The sequence below is a fragment of the Cuculus canorus genome, chromosome 9 (assembly GCF_017976375.1).
Source record: "Cuculus canorus isolate bCucCan1 chromosome 9, bCucCan1.pri, whole genome shotgun sequence".
NCBI classification, from domain to species: Eukaryota; Metazoa; Chordata; class Aves; order Cuculiformes; family Cuculidae; genus Cuculus; species Cuculus canorus.
Genome location: NC_071409.1, coordinates 17,938,972 through 17,953,973, shown reverse-complemented (window position 1 = coordinate 17,953,973; position 15,002 = coordinate 17,938,972). Strand labels below are relative to the sequence as shown.

The 15,002-nt window shown below is 45.0% G+C and overlaps 1 protein-coding gene and 1 long non-coding RNA gene across 10 annotated transcripts in view; one reads left to right on the top strand and one right to left on the bottom strand.

Moving 5' to 3' along the window:
* The window catches only part of LOC128853000 (uncharacterized), a 321,305-nt gene extending 315,873 nt beyond the window's left edge, over window positions 1-5,432 (bottom strand). The window contains exon 1 of the long non-coding RNA XR_008451175.1: window positions 4,559-5,432. This is a non-coding gene — a long non-coding RNA (uncharacterized LOC128853000). The remainder of the gene's footprint in view (window positions 1-4,558) is intronic.
* LOC104057854 (calcium-activated potassium channel subunit beta-2) overlaps window positions 1-15,002 on the top strand; it is a 149,113-nt gene that overhangs the window by 86,462 nt on the left and 47,649 nt on the right. For 4 of the 9 annotated variants that reach the window (XM_054074107.1, XM_054074104.1, XM_054074103.1 and 1 more), the window contains exon 2: window positions 13,693-13,842. The exons of 3 other annotated variants lie outside the window; for them this stretch is intronic. In XM_054074107.1, coding sequence (XP_053930082.1) covers window positions 13,693-13,842 — 150 coding nt within the window. Of the gene's footprint in view, window positions 1-10,611; window positions 11,096-13,692; window positions 13,843-15,002 lie in introns of all 9 variants that reach the window. 2 more of the 9 variants (XM_054074105.1, XM_054074111.1) reach the window with 2 other exon arrangements.

Below are 15,002 nucleotides of genomic sequence, written 5' to 3'. Positions count from 1 at the left end.
AACTTTATTTTCTCCACTAGCAATAAGAGCCAGTTCACACCATCCAAGGACTTCTTGCAAGGTCAGTATTAGATAAAGCCCACACACAGATCTTAACAAACTATATAACATTTACCTATTTTTGTTTCTGCTGAGATCTCCACAAACACTAACCAACTCATTAAGATAGCGTCAGCAACAGACACTGGAGTTTGATGTGTAAGATCAGCAACAGACACTTTAAACAAAAAAAAACCAAAACCAAAAAAAACAAAACACTCCCACCACTTACTAACTTAAAGCTGATACAACAGGACTAGGATCCACCAGTCCTGCAAAGCACACGTTAAGGAGCACAAGCTAGCTGTTTCTGAATTCCCTGCTTGACCCCATTTGTAGGGAAGTCACCACTGTGTAACATGGTGCATACAAGCCCAGCCAGGGAAACAAGGTCGTTGTCATCATGATAGCAAGCAAACATTGCAGCTGTGGCCTCACAGCCATAGGACGTGGGCATCTCGACGAGACTGTGATGCTCAAGATATATGCAACTAACTGGTGGTGGCACAGCAAGCAGCAGCTTATCCCATAATGAACGAACTTGTCATACGAGACTACACACAAAACACACAGAGCGTGGCTTATTTCTTAGAGTTGAGTTTGGTCCAGAATTACAACTGGAAAGTCAAGAGAAGAAGTCTGATTCAAAAACTTTTGAAAAGGAAAGGTAAAACACAAACTATTCAGGTGAACTAAGGACAAAATATTAACTCCATCTATATTTCTCTGATAATACAGCCAGGTAAACTGATCACATCCTGCAGTGAAAGTAGGCAGCATCTGTCATAAGAGTCTGAACAGCAGCAGTTAAGAGATACCTTGAGGGAGCAGCTCTTTCATTATGAAAAAGTTAGTGAATTAGCCACAGATCAATTGACAAAAGGAGGAAATACTGGAGAACACTTGAGCATGATGCCAAAACCCACGAGCCACTGAATGGCTCTGCTGTTTCACAAGCTAAATGACTATTCCAGCCATTAAGACTGACAGCTCTGACAAGATTTGTCAAAGAACATCTACTCTGGACTCAATGAAAAACTACCCCAGTAAAAAAAAAGAAATCCCTGCCAGCTGTGCTGATGTATATTATCTTTATTAGAAAGGCCTTACTGATAACCAAATTAATTAGGGATTTGAGCAATTCACTTCTTCACATAAACTTCTGCATATGAATTCAGCAGACAGATGCAAATCAGAACTTTGAAAATGCATCATTGTATTAAATCAGGGCTATGTTTGTCAGCGGGCGTAGCAAAGGGGAAGGTTTAAAGTAGGGGGGTTCTGCAAAGAACATTTATAAGGGGTATGGTATGCTACCAAAGTGCCTCTGTTACCTTTGGAGTTTGCATTTAGCCCCCCTCAGTGCCAATAAGTTAGATGCAGTATAGGGAGGCTGATGCCATTGCCCTCAGGGTACAGTCATTAGTTTTCTTTGTTCATTTTTCTTGACCAAAATCTACAAGTGTTCCAAATTAGACAAAAAATAAACTTTGCCAATGGAAAGTTGATGGAGCAGAATCCAACATTCCTCCCTCTGAATTTTCCCACCAAAGCTGCTGGGTCAGGAGATGGCAGACTTGGCTGCAACAATGAGTGCCATCTCCCAGCCAAGTCCCGGACAGCAAGGGTGGCAAACTACAATAACTGTCACTTCCAATTTTCTTTCCCATGTGGAAGCACAGAGGTATGAAAGGAGCAGTCTGCTCTCACTGCTCTCTTGGTGCTGAGCAGTTAGACACAGTGCCTCTTGGACATCCCTGGAGCACAAGATCTCAAAGTTCTACCTCATTCCCAACCTGCAACTGCCCCAGACTTTGGCTTTGTGATTCCTGCTTTGCATAAGTCCTGGGCAAAGCAGGGCTGGAATACTGAAAAGCAGCAAAGAGATGGCTCTTGCCAGGGTGAAGGATTCCCCAAATGCATCTATCTCAGCCAACAAACCTGCTCCTCAAGCTCAGATGCACACAGCAAGGCAGAGATGGCCATGGGGGCAAGGTGAGGAGCAAGCTCCTGACATACTCTGCACACCACAAGGCTGTCCCATTCCCCAGGCTGTCGTCAGGAACAGGGTGTTTCTGATCTGGGCCACAGCAAGTTTTGGGAAGGCCATCCCAACCATGTAGAGTGCAAACTGTGATGAAGTACTGTGCAGCAAAGGAGCAACCCACCACTGCCCAGGCAGGCTGGTAGGCAGCTGATTCACTCCACTGCCTGATCCAGGGAGGTCCAAGAGAATTCCCTTTGTGGCATGCAAAATTATGCAATGGTGGATTCAGGCTGGAGCAGACAGCAGGTTCCAGACAGGGATAGCTTTGAACTCTCCCACAAGTCCCCTACCTTTTACAGTCTGAATGATGCCAGCATTTGGGCATAGTCTCAGCACAGCGATACAACTCTCTTGTTCTTTAAAGTGGGTCCAAGAAGCCATAGAGCTATTAGCAGAGGACAGCATGATGCCAACAGGAGAGAGAGATGATGAAGTCTGTAAGGTCCCTTAGCACGCTCCTGCTAAAATTGTGGCTTTTCTCCAGTTATGGGGAAGTGTTTATCTAGGTTTTTTTAAGACAGAAAGAGCTTATTACATTAAACCAGTTCAACACCCTACAATGTGTGCAGGCATGTTCCAGGTGGCATCAATATTTCAACTGCCCCCTTTGAAGAAGGGTCAGAGCCACTCAGACAATTTATGCTGCCCTGGCAGCCAGGACCTGCCGGCTGTGCACAACAAGGTGCTCGGCACCCAGGAAGCCCCATCCAGGCATGGGAAGGGGACATAGAGGCAGTATGCAGACCTCAAAAAAAGATGTGCTTCCAAGTCCCACATGGCCTTGGAGAGGGGGATCTCATCCCCACGGAACACTATGCTCTGCATGGACCACCAAATTTCCTGCCTTTAAAGAAAGGTCACATTAGGAAATTGCACCTTAGAGCAAATGAACGTACTCAAAACTGTTGGTTTCCAGAGTTAGCCATTTAGCATCCTAAGAACAGCAAAAATTAAGAGCTCATGCACAAGTCCAGTGGTATTCTCCAGTGCAGCAAGATGGTGCTTTCAATAGCAAGGTCACACAGAAGCCTGCCATGCGATGTCATCCCACTCCTGCACAGCCTTATGGGGCTCTTGGAACAGCAAGCACCATCTCTTGTTTAAATTGTGTACATTAATGAAGTTTTCAGCCTCCTATGGACATTGAACTCCTATGGACGCTATACTATACTTTAAAAGGGTCAGGAAGAGAGCAACAGCCTTCAACTTGTGACAGCAAGTTACTCCTTTAATTCTCAAAACAGAAGCATCCAGTGTGATGCTGAAGGCCTAAAGTCTACCTGATCCCGCTGCTGACCTGGAGAGCATTACATGCAGAGGGCTGCATAACATTCATAATCCATTAAACATCAGCCTGGCTACTCCTCAGTCTCTACCAAGAGCAGTAGGTCAGGATTTCCCAGCCTCTGGCCCCTCCTTTTCCCCTGGCAGGGCTGAAGACGTGCATGCACACTGCCCACCCAAAGCAGCAGGGAGGTGTACTGAAAATCAACACTTCAGGACAGTTTAACCTGGGGATAGCATTAAGCCGAATCTCACAGTACAGACAAATAGCAATTTGATTTTAGTATGCTTTACCACCATATGGCCAGTTTAGCTAAATTGCATGTCTAATTCTCCAGAGAACCAAAGATCAGCAAAACTTGCAGTACATCATTATTACAAAGGACAGGTGAGAAAAAGCACCTTAAAGACCCACCTTGGGACCAGGAGTCCAACCCATGCAAGGGAAGGCAAAGAGTGTGAGCGGTATCAAGTGACACACTTAACTAAAACTCTGCTAGAAATAGGGAAATAAGAGCTGGCAGACCTGTTGTTCTAACAAAGTTTATCATGGTCTCCATGGAAATGAAGCCTCTTCCCCTGCACCAGCTGACAAACATGACAAGACAAGGTGAGGAGATCAACTGGAATCCCAATTACATGGCGCAGGGTGGGACAATAAGGGTGCCACATTCAACAGCCTCACAACATTTCAAAACCCTTAAGAGACAGATTCAAACAGAAGGCTAAAATGTAAGTCTCACTTCTCACTGGCTAGAAAAGAATGAAGAATTTTCCACTACATCCTCTGACAGATTAGGCACGTTATTGTTAATGCTATGTAAGGAGCAGGCATTAATTAATGCTGAATTACAAAGAAATTCCAGTAGTATCACATATTTCACTCCTGCCACTGTGGCAATGAACTTGTTCTGAATAAAGAAATTAAAAACATATATCAGAAGGAAAAGTTAATGGTTTACCGCCTATTATGAAGTGTGAGCAAAATATGCCACTGGACTTGAATGAGAGAGGAATATATCTCAGCTTTTGTTATAGGATAAGATCACAGCCCTAAGCACATCCTTTGCCGAGAATGAAGTGTTTATCAAGCAATTTCAAAGATATGCACTGTGACCTTGAGCCAAACACACAACATTTACCAGACAGTAGGTTTTCTATCTACAAAACGGGAACAGCAGCACTTACCTCTCACAAGTTCAGAGTCAAGTCCAGAGTGCAGAAACCACTTTGCTGCTCTGTCCTTTGACAAGGGATGCTTTAACAGTTGTGGACATCCTTGAGACTTCTCCAGCCCCAACAAGGAGATAGTGAAACCACCTTTTAGGGCAGCAAGGGCGGGTATTTAGGAGCAGTCCTGGTGCAGGAGGAGCTGGGAGGGGGGAACTAGAGACACCTGAGCATGGCAGCTGGCAGGAGCTCCAAGAAGCCCAGCAAGAGATGGTCACAGTAAAACAAGTGAAAATTGGGTTCAAAGGGAGAGCCAGAGGTGCAACAAGACCAGCTGAAGTGGATGAACCAGATCAAGTAGTACAGGGTCAGTCAATCAAAATTGTATTTGTGCTGACAGGAGGAGGTTGAGGCTTTTTGTATTACCAAAGATTAAAAAACCCAAAGGTTGAGGATTGCATAATCATCCTTAAACACAAGCGCCAAAGCTACAGCTGCAGTAAATCAGTGATGCTCCAAGGACACCTGAGAGTGGCTCAGCTCCATGAGCAGACCTGGCCCAGGGACACTGGCTCTTTTCTTCAGCCTCTGTCTGTTCCCAAGACATCTGTCACAGTGCAAATTAACCCATACTGACACTCAGCCAGGCGTGCCTGCAGCTGCAGTGAACCTTTCCTCCAAGTTCCCATCTCAGATATTTATTTCTGTAGGTCTTGCTTTCGCATCTTTACTATTTTTACTATTTCCATTAGTCTTTTTGGCTTGAACTGAACAGTTTGCTTTCACATTATTTCCTTCATTGCTCTGCCTGTATCCGATGTATGTGTCAGAGACTGTGAAATTCTGTGCAGCTTCACTAAACCCATGTTGTCAGGTAAATAGCAGCAGTATGTACCCCTGTTCAAAGAAAATGAGAGGTTTATTAATGTAGCATTAGATGAATTTCTGTTTCATATAATTATGCATTGAATTTAAAAAGAGATGTCATGCACACAATCTTTAGAGTCATAATAGACAATCTGTAAGAAAGAACAAAGGAAAATAATTTTAATAAAACATTGTACCCTAAGCAAGAAATATGCTTCGTGTATCATACATGAGAAAAGATAGTTATTTGTTGTAAAACGGAATTGTGACCTTGCTGCAGAAGTGTTCATTACCTAACGCTGCAACAAGAAAATTAATGGATTTTGGAATGGTGCAAATAATAGTAATAATAATCATTTTCGTTCCTAGCATTTTCTTGCTGACAGCCAGATTCAGCAGCGAGTGTTTTGTATTATTATTTATAATGGGGATTGCAAATAGAATTCCACATACCCTTAGAGACATTTCAGAAATGTTTGTCTAGTACAAGGGTATTACACATGAGTAATCAATATTTTGTAAGTGCTTATAAGTCAAGCAGTGGAAGCCCAGAAACAAGACTGGCTGCCAGTAGAGTATATGGTTTATGCAAAGACACATATGTACATGGTACTATCAAGTATGCATCATTCTAGCATTTGAATCCCTACATGGAAAAGTTAGGATTATGGTTTACTATGGAAATTACTCATGGTTTTATACGCATTTTGCAGCTGATAAAGTTGTTTATTGGTACTAATTATTAATTGTCGATATTGAGGGAACTGTAGCAGTCCAAGAAGGTATTGGACTGCCAGTTTTGGACATCACCCTCTCTGCAGAAATCTTCTCCTTCACTAAGCAATAAGGGGTGTCTGAATTGTCTCCTCCGGTAGGACCCAGCTCAGTTCTTGGCCATTCTAGGTTGGGCTGGAGCTGCCCAGAGCCCTGCCCCGGCTCTTCTGCATGCCACTGCCTCAAAATACAAGCAGCAAATTTGTTCTTTAGTAGCTGATGAAGAAAGTTCACCCTTCCCACCCCCTCAGCCAGCCTGTCTGCAGAGCACCAGGAATGGGCTGCAAGAATGATGTATGTATTATTTGGGGTGAAAATTCACTGCAAGAGTGACTGCTGCTCCCGGAGGGGCTGGACAAATAGGGAAGAGCTGATGTTTTTGCAGTGATAGAGAGAGCACTGAAGTCCTCTGCCCAAGCTGAAGGATGTGCTGCCAAAAATTAAGGAAGGGAGCAGGAAGCACTCTACAGGGATTTACCTCATTAAAACCACACAAAACCTAAATTGAACCTTTGGAGCAGCTTGTGATGGAGTAAGTATTCTGTGTGGAGCTGGCAGGATTGCCTTTGTTTTTCAACAAAGATCACAAATAGGTTTCTCAAACACCTCAATGTGTTTAAAATGGTAATATTATTAGGCAAGTAAGTACAATAAAAGAAACATCTCTGCAAATGGAAACCCCCAGGCACATACGCCTTCAAAACGCTATTGGAATTTTAAACCCTGATAATTGCTTTATAATGTAAGCAATTGCATTACGAGCTGAATGCCACAGCCAATGCATCACTGCAGCCATACCTTCAGCTCCAGCCTCGGTCGTTTCCCTCAGCAAAATACCCTTCGATTGCAATAGACTTAAGTGTAACTCATGGCACAACTGATTGCATATGCTGAAGTGAGTTTGGTTAATGGACAAACCTGGCTTCTTTGTAGTAGTGTGTGCAAGACTGGCAGAGGGAGAAAGCCTGGCGCATTCGTGCAGTGCTGGGCACTGACTCCAACGCTGCCAGCCAGGACCCTCCTGTCCCAGCATGGGAGCCTCCTAAAGGAAGAGCACCAAATGGGTTATGGTCTCTAAAGCCATGATTTATTGGAAAACCAGTAGAACAAGGCAGCTTTTCTAGTAGAGGAAATTTCCCTCACCTAAGTGAAACAAATTAAAATGGAGAGGGCTGAAAACAAACCTGACTGCACCCTTGCAGACTGTCGTTTCTTTCAGGCTTAGCCTCTGAAGCTGCTAAATTCAGGGCATCTCTGAAATGTATTCAATTTTCCCTCGGTCACAAACATTTCTCCTCACTCATCACCACCCAGGCTGATGCCTGGCAGCTCCCGGGGCGCCCAGCTGCCCCACAGTCTGCCTCCTTGCCTCAGGAGCAGCAGCCAGGGCAGAGCCAACAAGCCACATTCCTCACTACCCAACTCTTCTATGGACTAATACGCACAGTAAATCACGAGCAAAAAGGCAAAAAAAAAACCAAACCACCTCATTGTATCATGGAAGGAACAAAGTTAGCAGGGAAAATGCCTGTACGTACAAGAGCAGTTGATTTTGGTACATGGTGATCAGCAGTTCCCCAAAGCCAGAGTGGGAGCTGCATGCAGCCAGGCTCAGGTGAGCAGTGGCCAAAGGACTACAGGCAACCCACCTACAGCTGGCAGGGCCTCTAACAAGTTTGCTGCTTGTGCTTTCCACAGAATTCAGGCTGAAAATATGCACGGTGGGTGCTTGCCACAGGCTGAGTTTCAGATGGGAGAGCTTCACCAAACAGTTTCACAGTATCCAAGCAGCGGACCGGAGACAAAGCACCACAGATTGTCTGCTAGGTGCGCCGCACCGGCACTGGGAAGGGTGCAGCCCTGCTGCTAGGGCTGTGCTGGAGCTGCCTGGTGCCCTCTTATAGTCCCTGGCATGATGTGGGATCATCCCTACTTGGGACCCTAGTCTCCTTTTCCTACACCTGTAACCATCCACCAGCCCTGTCAACAGTGGTACAGTTGTAGTCAATGTCATTGCTTAGAGTGTTGCAATTTTCTGTACTTTCAGCTCATCAATTACATTGATTATCACATTAAACATTCCTGCTGCTACAGGGACAGACTAAAAATAATAAGCTTGTATCTTCCTAAAACAAATGAAACCCATTTGTACTACTGAGAGTGTAGCGGGCTCATTGTTTCGCAGTAATGAAGCTTTCATCTCAAGAGATTCAATTCATAAAAAAAACCTCACCAAAGCTGTGCACAACTACCTTTTTTTTCTTTTTACAGCTGCTGACATTCCTTTAAGTTCAAATCTGATTCAGGTTTAGGCCAGCAATTGAAATAAAATGGGAAAGCCACAGAAAAACAAAAAAACCCACCTCTGATGGTATGGCACACCCTTGCACTCCAGGCAACCCCATGCCCACCTCGGGCTGTGGGTGCCCAGATCCACCCACTTTCTCCTGCTATTAAAAGCTACAACCACCTTTGCTCAGCATCCCAAAATAACTCCACATTGCAAAGGAGATAGGAACAGCAAAACACTGAATATAAGCTCTTTGGGACGTTTTTATAAATATGAATTTGTAGCCAGAGCCACTCAAGGCAGACAATAAGAGCCAAGGAGGTGCTGTCTGCTGGTGTCTGTGGATGAACCAACTGCAGACTGCAGGAACCAGTTGGGGTCAAGGAACAAGCAGGTTTTGATGCTTTTCTGCTTCGCCCCATACCAAGCTCCAAGTCATAATGGTGTAATTAAAACGTAAAACAAAGCGAGATTGCCCTTCTGGCTGCTCCAGAGCTTCAGTTTGGGTGAACAGTCCATCTTCAGGTCTGCTCATCACAAGGCGGGGAAGAACAAGCATCTCTCTCCTTTCCACCTATTGAAGGGGGCAGAGTCAGGCCTTGCTTAATACTGCTTTAATTGTCTGAACAATCCTCCCTTATCCAGAGTGAGATCACGTTCCTGACATGGGTCAATTGCATCAAAAATGAGCTTGACTACCTCAACTCTCATTTATCAGAACCAGTTCATCGTTGCTTATATTATTTGGTAAACTGATGTTTGAGCTTTTCAGGCTTTGCTGGTAGGGGCAGCACATTTACACCTGAGCTTTTGCCTGCTGAGATTTAAACATGCTCAAACCACAGGTCTGAATCTCAGTAGCACTAGGTCAGGCCTCCCCAAAACAAGTAGAGGACCTCAAGTCTAATGTCTGGACCTCTAAGTCCAGACATTAGACATACCACAACACCTTGTGGGATCACAGATTTTGTTCCAAATCAACGCTCACTGTCTGCAGGTGCTTTCCTTCAGCTGCTGGGGACTTCTCTGGTGAGATCAAGAGCCTCTCGCAGGGATAAAACACCTCATAGACCCAGGGGGGGTGTTGCTGCTTGTTATATTAATTCAGAGGAATTCGTGCTGTGGGAGAGAAAGGGCAGAAGGCTAGCGAGAAGATATGAAGAGGAAGACGACATACGCGATTGTGAAAACTTGTTGAAGCCCTGTAGCACTGCCTCTTCCCTCTGTAACACTCAGCAGCTTTCGCTGCAGAGCTTCTTGGGCATTGGGCATTCATAGGTCAAACTGTTCTTCACTTTTTGATGACAATTAGCAGCTATTTCAAACACAAAGCATTCTTAGCCTCACCTTCGATCAACTTTTCCAGGAATACTTTTTGCCTTAGAAAAAAAAAAACAACAAATCTCCAGCAAGCACCTTGCACCCCTTCTCCTCCCAACTCAAGCAGGCACCAGAGCACAGGCAGTGCTTTGGGGTGCATGGATGGGGTTAGGCAGCAGGGGTCCTTACCAGAGCAGGAGGGCTATAAGGCAGCACCAAGTACATCTCCTGCAGAAAGTCACCCTCTCTCTGAACCTTTGTAATTGGCAATCAGTCCCACACAAAGCCAAATATCTGGCTTATTAAAGCATGAACTGCTGAGTCCCTCGTTAGATGCCAACAACATCTCCCATGGGGTTATTTACCCTGCAGATGGGGTTACTGGCCCTGGAGCAGTAAAAAAGGACTTCTAGCAGCAATGGGACAGATGGGGTGCATTTCTCACCCATGGGATGATATTACAATGTTTCACAAGGAGTCTGCCTCCCACACACATCAAGAAATATCAAGTATATCTGCGTGCACACAAGGCATATGTCCCTGTATAAGGTATCTATATGGTATAGCTCCTCTTTCTGCTTTCACTGTATTTTATCTTTAAATTTGGAGAGATTTTTGTAACAAATCAGAGAGGAACAGCTAGTTACCAAGGAGATTCTCTGATGAATCAGAGACTGACTGGTATAAGATCTAGACAGGCTGTAGCTTCTTAATTTGCGAGACCTTACATTTTAAGCAGGGAAAAAAAAAAAAAAAGATCCTATTGCAACCAACTGTGTGTGGACCACAGTAGCAAAAGCAGCTTTTGTTTTTGTCATAGGAGCAAATAGCAAGCACACAGCATTGGAAATCAGTGAGCAGCCCAAGACGGATGAGAGCAGCTTTCCAGCACGCTCTTGACTTGGGAAAGCAAATACCACCCAAGGACAAAGTGTGCTGTTAGAGGTGACGGAGGGAAAGGCTGGGAAACCCCTGATTTCACACCAGCGCAAGCAAGGATCCACAGGGTTGAGCGAGCACGGGAGAAACAGCTGCACTCCTGCTTCCATACAGTCCTGGCATTTTGGAAAGTGAAGGTTGCACAGCCAGGTGCTGCCTATCCGTGCACCGATCATGGGCTCGGCACAATAGTGGGACTGCCCCAACTCCAAGCCTGCTTCCCTGCCCGACTCCTGCAGTTTTCTTCCTAGGAGCAGGAGAAAGGAATGAATATTGGCAAGTGACAGTGAAGGCACCGAACCCTCACCGATTATCCTGCCCTCACAGGGATGGCCATAATTCCCAGGAGGAGCCCAGGCAGCCAGGTATGCACAGGCAGAGTGGATGGGAAGTGGAATTTTTATAAAGGAAAAGATAACAAGAGGCTTTGTAAAGTAAAGTTTGGAGAAAGAAAGATCGGCTTTTGGGGACTGACTTTATTCAGAGGGTCCTCACACTTGCTTTTTTCTGGTGGTTCATTTATGAGGAATTACTGAGCACTGGTGCTTTGCCTCTATTTAAAAAACAAAGTAATTAAAACTGCCTGGAACTGCAAGAGCAGTGAGAAATATTTAAAGAATTCAAGAGACAAGGTATACGTAAGCCTCCTGCTTGTAGATAGGCTATTTTCCCAAAAGTGGAAACTACAGAAGTATGTAGATGAGAGGGGAAAAAATCTCCCTATCAGATCCCATTGAAATCTCTATTTCAGGTATAGCTACTCTGCTACTGCTAAGTTAAACCTGATGCTTACTGTAGAGAGCTGCAGGACATGCTGAGGCATTTGGGATGGGAATGGTGCTGAGGCTACTGTGAAGGATCAGGGAGTAAGGTGAGTGTTAGAACAAATTCATGGTTTTCTGCTAAGTGCACCCTGGAAAAAAAAGAAATTCCTGGAGCAGTTATATCTGACAAGATGCTTGTGCAAGCCAGGCTTTAAGCAAGGATTTAAGTAAAGGACATTTTATAGGCAAGAAAGTATAGTGCTGTTTTACGATACAAATGACACTTTCTCATCTGAGGAATGAATTAGCTGTCGGTAGCATCTGTGGGCTGGAGCTCGAGGGTTATAGTAATGCTTTAGCGATGCATATTATAATATTATTATGGGGGGACAACTTGCTTGAATACCCTGTGGGCCTCTCATTTGGAAAGCAAAATACTCCAGAAGGCAGTGATAGAGGCTAAAAACGGCATGTGGAGTGGGGAAGGGGCACAAGAAATTCTTCCTGAGAGCAAGTTGCTTTCAGCACTGCAAAAAAACAAAGTCAGGAAATTCCAAGCCGTGGCTCGTAGCCAGCAGGTAACTTGCTGTCTGTCCCACTCCAGCTTCACACACAGCTCTTGTACAGCATTCGCTTGCGCGCTTCCCAGCTGTGCCAGACAAATTAAAGGTGTAGCAGCAGCAAATTAAAACAGGCTCCCAGTTTTCATGCCTCTAATGAGTTATTGGGCTTTATTTGACTTCATATTTATGATCTTTATCCACTTTAGGGTCAAGTTGAAGTCATTTACATCTTGACCTTTAAAAGAGAAAGGCTTAGGAAACCTCCCAGAGGCAGAGCACAAACTTGCAGGCACTCCCTATCTTGCAAACATTATGCTATGCCACAACAGTGCTGTTGTTCCAGCCTTGGCCTGATTAGGGATGTGGGACATCCATATTCTCCATAAAGCATCCAGAGTTTGTTTTTCCATCTGTGTACAAGCAGCTGCTGCTAGTACATGAACCATACGTTATTCAATTCTTTTAATCCAAGAATAGCAAACAGGCGGATTAGGGATTTACAAATGGAGAAACTGAGGCAGTGGGCATTTAAATAATTTGGATAAAAACCTGCAGCTGAACAGAAAGAGCATCCAGACAGAAACTCAAGCCTTCACTTTTATTTCTTTGTAGTAACTATTAGTCTGGAAAACCTTGGAAGTTTGTCGCCCAAGTAACTTATGCTACGCAGCAAAGCTGGTCTGAACACAGGGACTAACAGTAGCACAGCACCTGTATGGTGTGGTCCCTGGGCTGGAGGAGAAGTGCTTGTATATTCTGCCTTTGCTTTTCAATTTCAACTGCAATAAGTGAACAGGACGTTAACCGCGTTAGCTAGTGTTAGCTTTGGAGCTAAGAGTTTGGAGCTTTGGAGCTCAGTTTGTTGGCACCAGCATTTGTCTGTGTAAATACCTAGAATAAGGTCAAGGAAAGACAGGGGGATTCATGATTAATACAAACTGCCAGGTGGAAGGTGGCCTCCACCAAGCCACAGTATTTGACAGAAGATGTGGTCCCTCAGTACTAAACTGGTGTTGGAATGGGGAGAGATTTTTTTTTTTTTACAGATAAAGCTAGAATACAAGGAAACTGATGTAGTTTCTCTGGACCTCTGTATGCATACATGCTTCCATAGAGTTTCTGAGAAATCAGTTATTCTCAGCACATATAACGTCTGTTGCTGAGCAGAGTCCAGGCACTGGGGGAACCTATGAAACAGTCATACAGATTAGCTCTTGGTGGTAATCCACTCATTCTCACTTGAAATCCTGTCCTTCCCCAGGAGGGCTTCATTGCTTTGCTAGAAACACCCTTATTCCCCAGCGACCCCTTCACAGGGCAGGTGGGTTCTGCCTCTCACGGCTACTCTGTGCCAGCCTCAGCCACTGACTTCTCACCTAAAAAAGGTGCCTAGATGAATCTCATCGAGTATTTCTCCTGCGTTTCCGACATGGTGCCCCAGCACTGCCTTAGGTGAGTCAGTCACATCAGGGGACACCCTGGGAATTTCCAGGCTGCAGTAGGTTGGGTGAACAAGGTTTGGGAACAGGATTCAGGACCAGACCAAACTCTCTCACAGCCTAGAAGGCAAAGCTCAGTGCTAACACAGCAGGGAGGCACAGGATCCTTCCTGACAACCTTCTCTGAATGACCCAGATTGCGTCAACGGGCTCTGGAGGGAGTCCGCAGCCAGTACTCTTCAGATGGGAACATAGGATTTGCAACATGGGGCCCAAGAGAGATGAGAAGCACAGCAATGGAAAAGGAAAACAGAAGGCCTCAGCACCCTTCACGCCTTCAAAGCTGGTAAATGCATCTTATTTCCCTTTCTACTCCTTCTTTTAAGCAAGCCAGAGAAGTCATCGCCTCTCTGTGCCCCTTTGCATGCCAAGTAGCACTGTGTTGGAGAGACCCCGATGCGGAGTACTGAACCTTGCCTTCCAGGCTGCTATCGAAGAGCCCAGAGGCAGCCCAGCAGGCTGGAGCATTGTATGTGTCCTGAATGACACAACACATCTCTCCTTTAAATTTAAGGGTCATTTGGTAAATAAGTGTACCGATAACCAGATGCTGCATGTCGTGCCAGCGGAGGGACAGTGTTAGCGAAGGAGCCACCTGGGTTTTGCATGCTTATTCAGAGGCTATAAACACAAATATTGATGCCTGTGCCACCCCTCCAGGTAAAGAGCAGGCAGAGGCAGCAAAACTTAATCAGAGAAGGGGTCTGAGCGGACACAACCCCACCCCCCTCCAAAACAGTGGATAGGGAAGATAGAAGACCCCATCACTACAAGTTTTCCTTTGGCACACTGCAGCTCTGCAGTGCCTCCTGGGCTAAGGAATGCGTTTTGTCTCATATAATCTTGTTTGCATGCAACAGGCATCCTCACCTCTGCAGGTGCAAGCCACAAGCACCATCATTTTGGGCATATAAGCCACTTACAGCAATATTGTCTCTCTCTTAATGAAAGAGAGGCACCACAGCAGCAGCTACACTATGCACTATTAATTTGCTGCCAGGTGGCCTAACCTTAGACTTTAACGTGCATTTAACTAGAAGTCTACAACAGAGATACCACAGCGCAACTGTAGAAATGCACTTTTACAGCAATAGTTTTAGTGCCAGCTGAACTCTGTGGCAAAACTCCCTCTGGCTCCCATGTGGCCAGGGTCTCACTCACTTCTGTGTGCCCACATACAGGTAAACGCTGCTGGGTGGAATATTCTGTTGTTTACAAAAGTATGAGGCAGTGTGACTTCAATAGGTGTTTCTCCAGAAATGGAAAAAGATGGAAAGTGTGGAGTAAGGCAGGTAGTGACTTAATTGTCATTTAAGTAAACCTTTTGAATTTAGTACTGTGAAAAATCTGCATTCCTAATGCAGCCCCACAGATGCTTGTAACCCTTGTGCTCCAGGCACACATCGATATTCTTTGCTGGGCTGGGTCTAAATCAATCTGACTTCA